The 10,361-nt window shown below is 63.8% G+C and overlaps 2 protein-coding genes across 2 annotated transcripts; one reads left to right on the top strand and one right to left on the bottom strand.

The window, feature by feature from the left end:
- Nucleotides 1-207: 207 nt before the first annotated feature.
- PBDC1 (polysaccharide biosynthesis domain containing 1) lies at nt 208-2,076 on the bottom strand. The gene is made up of 6 exons (XM_057412615.1): nt 2,015-2,076; nt 1,857-1,922; nt 1,513-1,572; nt 1,304-1,444; nt 1,120-1,231; nt 208-421 (listed from the first exon to the last, which is right to left on the bottom strand). The coding sequence occupies exons 1-6, from the start codon at nt 2,030-2,032 to the stop codon at nt 309-311; spliced, it is 510 nt and encodes a 169-aa protein (XP_057268598.1). The 5' UTR covers nt 2,033-2,076; the 3' UTR covers nt 208-308.
- A 3,498-nt stretch (nt 2,077-5,574) lies between these two features.
- FGF17 (fibroblast growth factor 17) lies at nt 5,575-10,259 on the top strand. Its single transcript, XM_057412620.1, has 5 exons — nt 5,575-6,269; nt 6,424-6,460; nt 8,369-8,546; nt 9,525-9,631; nt 9,975-10,259. Exons 1-5 carry the CDS (start codon nt 6,238-6,240, stop codon nt 10,257-10,259), a joined length of 639 nt encoding a protein of 212 aa, XP_057268603.1. The 5' UTR covers nt 5,575-6,237.
- Nucleotides 10,260-10,361: the final 102 nt, after the last annotated feature.

Raw genomic sequence — 10,361 nt, 5'->3', positions numbered from 1 at the left:
CAGGCCAAGGGGAATGGCTTTAACCTGCCAGAGGGGAGACTGAGATGAGCTCTGAGGCAGAAACTCTTCCCTGTGAGGGTGCTGGGATTTCAGGCCCCGTCCAACACAGCCCATTCCAGGTCTCTGTGATCCACCTGAAATCCCAGCGCATTCGGCGCTTTCTGGTCCAGGGCACGTCCCACAGCTGAGCACAGGGAATCCCTTCAGTGTAAAAACGTTTATTTACAGTCTGTGATGGGGTGGGTGCAGCCCTGCCCGGCCCCCGCCTGGCCACGAGCTCCCTGCCCCTCTTGGAGCTCCTCCCGTCCTCATCCCGATGCCGCTTCCTGAGCTGCCGGCTCCCTGGCCCTGCTGTAGACAGCGCTGTTCCATCCCTCCCTGTTGCGAGCGATCTCGATGGCAAAGAACTGGATCCTGGTGGCTGAGAGAGGAGAGAGGAAGAACCTGAAGTGCTCGGGATGGTGGGGTCAGCTCTGCCCTAGCGCATGGCTGGGCAGGGGGGCTCAGCTCAGCTCAGCTCTGCCCTAGTGCAGGGCTGGGCAGGGGGGCTCAGCTCAGCTCAGCTCTGCCCTAGTGCAGGGGGGCTCAGCTCAGCTCAGCTCTGCCCTAGTGCAGGGCTGGGCAGGGGGGCTCAGCTCAGCTCTGCCCTAGCGCAGAGCTGGGTACAGGGGCTCAGCTCTGCCCTAGTGCAGGGCTGGGCACGGGGGGCTCAGCTCAGCTCAGCTTTGCCCTAGTGCAGGGGGGCTCAGCTCAGCTCAGCTCTGCCCTAGTGCAGGGCTGGGCAGGGGGGCTCAGCTCAGCTCAGCTTTGCCCTAGTGCAGGGCTGGGCACGGGGGCTCAGCTCAGCTCTGCCCTAGTGCAGGGCTGGGCACGGGGGCTCAGTTCAGCTCAGCTCAGCTCTGCCCTAGTGCAGGGCTGGGCAGGGGGGCTCAGCTCAGCTCAGCTCTGCCCTAGCGCAGAGCTGGGTACAGGGGCTCAGCTCTGCCCTAGTGCAGGGCTGGGCACAGGGGCTCAGCTCAGCTCTGCCCTAGCGCAGAGCTGGGTACAGGGGTCAGCTCTGCCCTAGCGCAGGGCTGGGCAGGGGGGCTCAGCTCTGCCCTATCCCGGAGCTCCGCGCACCGAAGATGCTGTTGTCCTCGGTGTAGCCGCCGCGGCAGTCCAGGCGCAGCAAGGTGCCGTAGTTGAAGTCCTCCACCAGCCCCTGGAAGCGCAGGCAGAACGGGCGCCACTTCTGGGGAGGACACGGCCCAGGTCACACCGGGGGAGGGCAGAACCCGGGTGAGCCCCCCCACTGCCCCAGCACCTCCTTGGCAGGCTCCGACTTCAGCTCCTCGGGGTCCAGCACCTCCACTCGCAGGTCCCCGAAGGCGGCCCTGAACTCGCGGTAGATTTGGTCATCGACCTTGGTCAGGTTCAGGAACTTGGGGTCGACGGAGGAGATGAGCTGCGCCGAGACACCGCAGGGTTAACGGCGACCCCCCCGGCGCCCCTCTGAGCCCCCCCCGGACTCACATTGAAGTAGATCTCGGCGTGCTGATGGGCCTTCATGGCCCAGGCCAGCTCCACGCGGGGCTGCGGAGGCAGGAGCGGGGTCAGGTGCAGGATGGGGGCAGTTTGGGGGTGATGGCGAGGGGGGGCTGTGCCCACAGAGACCGCCAGGGTCGGGCGCTCACGGGCGATGCTGTGGATCCGCAACCCCCAACGCGCCCCGGCTGAGCTCTGAGCCCCCTCGGGGCTGGGGACCCCCAGGACTGGGGAGCTGGAGCTCAGGCAGCTCCGAAAGTAGGGACCCCAATGCGCTGCCCCCCCCCCCCCCCCCCCCCGGGCTGGGACCCCCGCCCCATCCCAGCACTCACATCATTGCCGAAGGCCTCGGCCGGCAGTGACAGAGCGTGAGCGGCCGCGGCGGCCTCGCCGGGTCCCTGCGCGGGGAGAAGCTGCTGAGGGACGGGGCGGGGCGGGCCGGGACCCCCGGACCCCGACCGAGACCCGGCCCCGGCCCCCCCGGACCCACCAGTCCCGCCGCCGCCATTGACAGCGCTGACGAAAGAGGCTCCGCCCCCCCGCGCGTGCGCCCGCGGGGATACGGGAACGGGCACCGGGGGGCACGGGGGAGCGTGCGGGGTGGGCAGGGAGCGGTGGTCCAGGGCAGCGGCATCAGTGCAGGAGGCACACGGCAGGATGCAGTGGTCCAGGGCAGCACCATCAGTGCAGGAGGCACACGGCAGGATGCAGTGGTCCAGGGCAGCGGCATCAGTGCAGGAGGCACACGGCAGGATGCAGTGGTCCAGGGCAGCACCATCAGTGCAGGAGGCACACGGCAGGACAGGGTGGTCCAGGGCAGCGGCATCAGTGCAGGAGGCACACGGCAGGACAGGGTGGTCCAGGGCAGCGGCATCAGTGCAGGGGGCACACGGCAGGATGCAGTGGTCCAGGGCAGCACCAACAGCGGCATCAGTGCAGGAGGCACACGGCAGGATGCAGTGGTCCAGGGCAGCACCATCAGTGCAGGAGGCACACGGCAGGACAGGGTGGTCCAGGGCAGCGGCATCAGTGCAGGAGGCACACGGCAGGATGCAGTGGTCCAGGGCAGCACCATCAGTGCAGGAGGCACACGGCAGGATGCAGTGGTCCAGGGCAGCACCATCAGCATCAGTGCAGGAGGTGCAGGAGGCACACGGCAGGATGCAGTGGTCCAGGGCAGCACCATCAGTGCAGGAGGCACACGGCAGGATGCAGTGGTCCAGGGCAGCACCATCAGTGCAGGAGGCACACGGCAGGATGCAGTGGTCCAGGGCAGCACCATCAGTGCAGGGGGCACACGGCAGGATGCAGTGGTCCAGGGCAGCGGCATCAGTGCAGGAGGCACACGGCAGGATGCAGTGGTCCAGGGCAGCGGCATCAGTGCAGGAGGCACACGGCAGGATGCAGTGGTCCAGGGCAGCGGCATCAGTGCAGGAGGCACACGGCAGGATGCAGTGGTCCAGGGCAGCACCATCAGTGCAGGAGGCACACGGCAGGATGCAGTGGTCCAGGGCAGCACCATCAGTGCAGGGGGCACACGGCAGGATGCAGTGGTCCAGGGCAGCACCATCAGTGCAGGAGGCACACGGCAGGATGCAGTGGTCCAGGGCAGCACCATCAGTGCAGGAGGCACATGGCAGAAGCTGCAGGGCAGGGTGGCCCAAAGAAGGGCCTGTGACATGCCAAGCGGTTCACACAGTCATGAGGGGTCTGACTGACTCCAAGGGTGGGTGCTATTAAGGTGTGAAGGGTGCTCATTGGCTGATTGATTGATTGAATGAATGAAAGAATGATTGACTGATTGAGTGATTGATTGAGGCCCTCTGCCTGTATAAGCTGCCTTGGTTGGGGCTGCTGCTGTGTTTGGATGCTGCTCTTGGGTTGGTAATTGCATTGTAGTGACTGAGGGTGAGTTCTCTAACTCAGTGCTGGCTCCTGGGCTTCTGGGGTGAGCTGCTGGGGTTGGGGATCCCTCAGCAGGGGGTCCCCAATGAGCAGCTCCATGTCCTTTACAGACAGCATTGACATGGGCAGGCCTGTGCCTGTGATCTGGGGTGAGCATCAGCAGCATCGCTGGGGGCTGCTCCCCCTTTCCCTGTACTTCCAGCCTGGGGTTACTGCTCTGCCTTTTGTGCCTGCAGTTGAGTTGTGAGCAGGACTCCTGCATCCACCAGTCTCGCCATGGAGCAGGGACCCCGCACCCCTAATCCCAGCCCTCCCCTTCTCTCCAAGCAGGAGCAACGGCTCCCCTGAGGATCCCCTTCCTGCAATACAGGGGCTGGTTGGGGTCTCTTTGCACCATGGGGTTAATGCTCATTGCCCACAGCTGGGAGGGAAAGGGGGTGATGGGAGGGGGGAAATGTAGGGTTGGGGGCTCTTTGGGCTGCAGGCTCCCACATTCAGCCCCATCCCTGCCAGGGCGAGGAGCCAGCCGGGGCAGGAAACCAGCAGCAAAGAAGCAGCAGGAGCTGTGTCAGAGCCCATCCAGGTACCGGGTGTGGGGCAGTGGGGTGGGTGTGAGGGTCCCTGCAGGGCTGGGAGGGGACCCGTGTGTGCCCCTGTTTGAGTTGGGCTGGATCCTCCCCAGCCCTAAAGCAGGGTCAGGGACTCGCACGGGGCCTTCTCCTTCGCTTCCAGCCGCAGAGGAGCCCTGAATGCTGCTGCTTTTGGGTTGCCCCTGCCCAACAAATGCTGTTTTGCGCCGCTGGCTCCGTTCTGGGGACGGAGGGGCTGTGGGGGCCATGGGAGCATCCTCCATCCCTGCCAGGGCCTTCAAGGAGCTCTGTGCCTGCTGCCCACCCTGGAGCATCCTTCCCCTGGGGCTGGGGGGCCGGCAGCAGCCCCCCTACCCCTGTCCTGTGCAGGGCAACAAGAGGTGCTTGTGAATAGGAGACAAAAGGGGATTACAGAGCAGCAGGGAGATGATTATAACCCATTGACCTGGCGTGGGCCGGAGGCAGCAGGTATTGGTGGAGGGTCTGGGGGGGCTGCTGGGTCCCAGATTGGCTCTGAGAGAGAAGCTGAGCCACCACAAAGGCTTTGGTCTGCTCCAGGTGTGGGGCAGGAGGGGGGGGGGGAATGTGGGGCTGGGCCTGCCCCCTTTGGGCTGCTGGGATGGGGAGGGGGGCGAGGGCCTGTTCCCCATGGGCTCTGGCCTTTGAGGCCACACGCAGGACAGGAGGCTGTGACAGGCACCGCTGGCCCTGTCCCTTCATCCCTTCAGCCTCCCCTCGCCCTGCAGGGGCTGCTTGCACAGGCCCCCCTCCCTGCTGCTGCGCTGACAGCTCCACAGGACCCCTGCCCCAGCCCGGGGGGGGGCACGTCAGGGGTGATGACGGCTCCGTGGCCATCCATCATCCCCATGGCTGGAGGCGCTGAGCCCCGGCCCTGCCCCGTGCCCCACCAGGGGATGCTGAGCCCTGGGACTGGGATGTTTGCATGTCCCCATGCGGGTGGAAGGGGGCCCCTGAGTTTGGGGGTGCCACGGTTGTGGGTCTGGAGCCTAAGCTGTGCTTTGGGCTGAACTCCTGGCCCTGGAGGTGAGAAGGCAGCAGGGGAGGTCTAATTGGGGTCGTTAGCACTGAATCAGGCCGCTGCCCTCCTGCGGATGGGTGTCTTGCTGATCCCCACCGTCCTTCCTCATGGGCCCCAATGCCCTGCTTTGCACTGATGGGGAAACTGAGGCTACAAGCATGGGGGCAAGCGGTGTCCACACTAAACTCCTCATGTACCCCCTAAGGGCCACCCCACGGACGTGTTTTACCCCCCAAGGCACCACCCCAGCTCCCTGCTGGGGTATTTATAATGCACTTTGCACCTCCCTGACCCAGCAAACGGAGTGTGGAGCATGCTCAGCCCCTGCTCCCGGTGGGGAGAAGATACCCGGTGGGGTGAGAGCAGGAAGGGGGGAGCTGTGGGAGGCAGTGGGGTCCCCAGAGCCCCCGCACTGAACCAGCTGGTTAAATGCTTGGCACCTCGGGGCGAGGAAGTTGACAAGAGGCGTCCTCGGTGCCAGGGCATCTCTCCCTGCATCAGGGGATGGCACCATCACCGGGCCCCAGCGCATCCCAAACCCGGCATCTCCCCGTCTGTGGGGTGAGACGGGGGCTTTGCCCCCCCCGGCCATGGGGACACTCCTACCGTGTCCCCTCCTCCCGCCTGACCCCTGCGAGGTGGGATCCTCCTGATCCTCCTTTCTGCTCCGGAGCTGCTGCTGCCTCCCGGGGCAGGCCCGGCCCCTCTTCGCCCGGGCTCTCCCCACCTTTAAAGGCTGCCCCTTGGTGCAGCTCCCAGCACCAGGCTGGGAGCAGGAGGGCGCTGGCAGCTCCATGGAGCCCACCCTTGACCGTGGGCAGCCCTGCCCTGCCCGCAGCCGCTTCTCCCGTTAGCGCTGCCGCAGGGAGATGCGAACCAGGGACTAAGCCGGGGCCGGGCCGCTGATGGGGCTGGGACGAAGGGGACAGGACGGATCTGGATGCCCCCGAGGTGTAGGAAGCCCCGGGGCTGGAGGAGGAGAGGACCCGGCTTTAGCTCCTGCCCCATGCTCCATCCCCGCTGCTGCTCTACTGGTGCCTGGCTCTCACCCGGCTCTGTCCTCGGCCGCCGGAGGAAGGAGGGGACCGGCTGCACCCTGGGGATGCGCCGGTGGGGAGGGAGGCTCTGAGGCTTGCGGACACCGTTTCATGCCGTGCCCGGGGGGCTTCGAGGAGCACCATGCAGCCCATCAGCCTGCAGAACCTCTCCATGTAAGCCCCGCGCTGCCGGTCGCAGTCCCCTGAGACCCGGGTCTAGCGGGAATTTGTCCTTGACCACAGCAATTCCTTGTGGTGGGAAGGGGGGAGAAAGAAAACAACTGACCCGAGCCAAGCGCCCTGTTCTCTCCCTCTCTCTTTGTCTCAGATGTTTCCAGCTCCTCATGTTCTCCTGTCAGACGCAGGTAGGTGGATGTTTTACTAACCCCGTGGCACACAGCAGCGCCGGGCCGGGTGAAGGCACCAGCTCTGCCATCCCCTGAGCTAACCCTTGGGGAATGGGGACATTCCTTTGGGATGGCCTTGGCTTTAGTGGGTGGCTTTCCCACTGCATGCCCACCTCAAGTGGGTCTCAGCTTCCAGCCAGGGGAGGGATGCTGTTGTATCCCCAGTGGGGTTCGCTGTGCCCATCAGCCTGGCCTCTGGGCTGCAGCGGGTTGACACAGGGGTATCCAGAGCCTGGAGCTGTCCCGTTTCCCATCCTCCAGAGGCTGGGATGAGGTCAATGGGGAAGCTTTCCCAGGGCGGATCCTTGCTCAGGGCAGGACATGCCAAGTCCATCACCCTCGAGCCTCCAGGACCCGGCTCTGCCCTGGCTGATGCTGAGCTGCTGCCGAGGGGGTTAATGGGGCAGAGCAGGGATTGGTCCCCCCAGCAGTGGGTGTTGTGAGGTTTGACACCCCCCTCCTTCCCCCCCCCCTTAGGCTGCTTCATCCCTTTTTGTGTGCTTTAGAAAGGCAGCGGCTATTAAAATGCACTGTTCCATACGAGCACCCTCTGCTCCAGTGCCCGAACAACCCCCCCAGCAGCCCTAAGAGCCTCGGGACCCTCTTTCTTTGCTGTTTGCCTTCTTTTTCCCGAGGTGAACACTCCTATTCCTTTGGAAACAAGAGGGGAAGGAACCGCCTTTGATGGAGAGCTCCCCCCAGCCCCCTCCTTGGCCAGCCCCAAAGGCTTTAAAGTAGATCCTGGCAGGAAATGAGTCCCCAGGCACACACAAAGGTGGGGGGTGTGGGGGGCTGTGGTGTGTCAGGCAGTGCCCCCCATCCCTCTGCTCCCTATTTGTGAGAGGAGCCAGGGCTGGATCCCCCTGCCCAGCACGGGGATGCTGCAGCACTGGGATGCAGGGCACCGGGTCCACGCACCCGAGGGATGTTGTGCCCCCCAAACCAGGCAGCCAGACCCCAAATACTCCCCATGGGATGAGCTCCAGGGAAGCAGCAGGAGATGTTCACCACTGGAGTCCATTGCCTGCCCAGAGCTCCTTTGGGAGCTGGTTTTCAGGCTGGGGTTGATGTTCCTTGGCTTGGCTGCCCCAAGTCCCAATTCCCATAGGATTAAACCAGGTTTTCTCTTGAAATATGCATGGTTGGGGTCTGAAGTGGGGCTGGGGGCTGAGCACCAGCACTAACACCCCCCCCCCCCCCCAGCTCATCTGCAGCAATCATCTGCTGCTTATCATAATTGCCCTCATGTGCTTGTGCTGCCCGGTTGGCGTAAGTGATGCCAGGTCCTTGAGGTGGTTTACTCTGTTCTGCGGGTGCATGCCCAGGGTGGGCTGGGAGGGGACGGCTCCATCCCTTGGGTACCCTGCCTGGCTTTAGGTGGGCCTCAATCCCAATGAGGGATCCACAAGCTCTTGCATCCCAGCCTGTCCTCAGTGCCTGCCTGCGAGCAGAGGGTGCTGCCGGAGCAGGAGGTGCTGCTGAGTGCCCATGGCAGGGGTTAGGGACTGGATGAGCTTTAAGATCCCGCCCAAGCCAAACCATTCCCAGCTCTCCTGATATGGCCGGGCAGCAGCTCAGCCCTGCTCCCGAGGGAGCACACCAGGAGTGCATCCTTCCCCGTGAGCCTCTGCATCCTCCTCATCCAGGGGATGCAATGCGAGTTCTCTGCCTCTCCCTGTGCTCCGTGCCCATCACCCTGGGGTCCAAAGCATCTCCCCAGTGCCCTGCTCACTGCTCCAAGGCCGGCGGTGGCCGGGGGCTGTCCCTCACCCGTAGCGGTGGGTGCAGCCCCGTGTCCCGGTTCTCCCGCCCCTCGCATCCGCTCTCCAAAGCAAATTGATTTTGTTTTTCCCTTTGTAAACAAAGGGGCAGAATCAACCGTCTCCTAATTTTAACCAGTACGTGAGGGACCAGGGCGCCGTGAGCGACCAGCTGAGCCGCCGCCAGGTCAGGGAGTACCAGCTCTACAGCCGGACCAGCGGCAAGCACGTCCAGGTCACCGGCAAGCGCATCACCGCCACCGCCGAGGACGGCAACAAGTTTGGTGAGGACCAGAGAAGGGCTGGGGAACAGGGGGGAGGTTTGGTTGCTCCTGCTGCTTTCATACCCCCCCCGAGAACCCCGGTGTGAGCACAGCTCCCAACCAGCCAGCCCTGGCCCTGAAGCCTCCCAACTGAGGCATCTCTCCGGTCCCACACAGTGTTTATAAGCTCCGTATTCAGCACTTTTGCTTTCTAATCTCTCCCCAGCATGGGATGGATTTTTCCTGGTGGAGAATCACCCGATCCTGGCATCAGCCTCCTAAATATCCACACGTGGAGGGCAGCATGGGCAGAGCCCACCCAGAACCATAGAATCAACTAAGTTGGAAAAGACCTTTAAGTTCATCAAGTCCAGCCATAGCCATCTCTCAAAGCCCACCACCTTTCCCCATAGGGTTTTCTGGGCACCTCCAGCCCTGACACCTCATTGATGGGCATCACAGCCCCCCAGAGGCATCTGAAAGCTTTGGGAAAGGTGTTTTAAAGCCTGGTGACCAGTGAGGACCATTCCCACCTTCCCAGGTCCTTCCCTGCCAGCTCAAGAATGCAGGACCCACCGGGTCATTGGTTTCAGTGTCAGGTCCCAGCCTTTGCAGCCACTTGTGTGTTGTAGACAAACAATGAGGATGAGGATCATTAACCCACTAGGCGCTGGACTCAGTCTGGCCCTGGAGAGCCCATTGAATGGTGACAATGTGGATGTGCTGGGGGGGATGAAGGGGCTGATGCTGTCACCGGCGCCTTCATCAAACGCCTGGTTTGAGTCTGTTGGGTTTTAACAAAAGGCTCTTCAGCATCATGGCTGGGGAGCATCCCGGGCTGCAGGGGCTCAGCATCCTTTTGGCCCCACAGCCGATGGGCTGGGAGGGATGCTGGGGGTGAGATAAAGGCAGGGGCATGGAGGGGGTAGGGAGTGGTAGCTCAAGGGGTGTACCACAGCCCCCATGGGACACAATCCCTGTTGCTCCCCTTGTTCACAGCCAAGCTCATTGTGGAGACGGACACCTTCGGGAGCCGCGTCCGCATCAAGGGGGCCGAGAGTGAGAAGTACATCTGCATGAGCAAGCGGGGCAAGCTCATTGGGAAAGTGAGTCCTGCCCCCCCTGCTCACCCTCTGCATGCCTCCATCCCCATGGCTCAGCCCGGACACCCACTGAGGGGCTGGAGGGGGATGCTCGGCCAGTGTCCCCAGTCACGGGGGCTGAGCCGGAGCAGGAGCACGGCTCTGGATGCTTCCAGTCCCCCTTCTCGCTCAGCACCATGCAGCTCAGCCTGGCTCCTGTAAGGAGAAGCCCCGGGGTGCTGGTCCTGGTGCATGGATGGGGTGGGCTGTGTGGTGGCAGAGGTGGGGCCCAGGCTTCTGCATCCCAACCCCAAGCCCCCGCCCTCACCCCTGCAGGCACTAAGCACCCTCCTCCTCCTCCCCACAGCCTAACGGCAAGAGCAAGGACTGCATCTTCACGGAGATCGTGCTGGAGAACAACTACACGGCCTTCCAGAACGCGCGCTACGAGGGCTGGTTCATGGCCTTCACGCGCCGGGGCCGGCCCCGCAAGGCCTCCCGCAGCCGGCAGAACCAGCGCGAGGCTCACTTCATCAAGCGCCTCTACCGGGGGCAGCTGCCCTTCCCCAACGCCGAGCGCCAGAAGCAGTTCGAGTTCGTGGGCTCGTCCTCCCCCACGCACCGCACCCGCGCCCCCCGCGCCCGCACGTGAAGCCCCAGTCCCGCATCCCCCTCCTCGCCCTCACAGACCCCGGTCCCCCCCCGCTCCCCCAAAGATGCTCTATTTTTACACTCCTCTTGGAATGGGCCATTG

This window comes from Pezoporus wallicus, unplaced genomic scaffold (assembly GCF_028554395.1).
Source record: "Pezoporus wallicus isolate ANWC-B61680 ecotype Strahan unplaced genomic scaffold, APGP_CSIRO_Pwel_v1 contig_13296, whole genome shotgun sequence".
Classification (NCBI taxonomy): Eukaryota; Metazoa; Chordata; class Aves; order Psittaciformes; family Psittacidae; genus Pezoporus; species Pezoporus wallicus.
This window is presented reverse-complemented; position numbering and strand designations above follow the sequence as displayed.

Excerpts from the sequence above, each read along its gene's own strand:
- PBDC1 (XM_057412615.1), bottom strand. Across the intron at positions 1,445-1,512 it reads ACGCCGAGATCTACTTCAAT|CTCATCTCCTCCGTCGACCC; the intron begins GTGAGTCCGGGG and ends GTCTCGGCGCAG. Across the intron at positions 1,232-1,303 it reads AGTCGGAGCCTGCCAAGGAG|AAGTGGCGCCCGTTCTGCCT; the intron begins GTGCTGGGGCAG and ends TGTCCTCCCCAG.
- FGF17 (XM_057412620.1), top strand. The coding sequence starts at position 6,238 with ATGCAGCCCATCAGCCTGCAGAACCTCTCCAT. Across the intron at positions 6,270-6,423 it reads AGCCTGCAGAACCTCTCCAT|ATGTTTCCAGCTCCTCATGT; the intron begins GTAAGCCCCGCG and ends TCTTTGTCTCAG. Across the intron at positions 9,632-9,974 it reads GGGGCAAGCTCATTGGGAAA|CCTAACGGCAAGAGCAAGGA; the intron begins GTGAGTCCTGCC and ends TCCTCCCCACAG.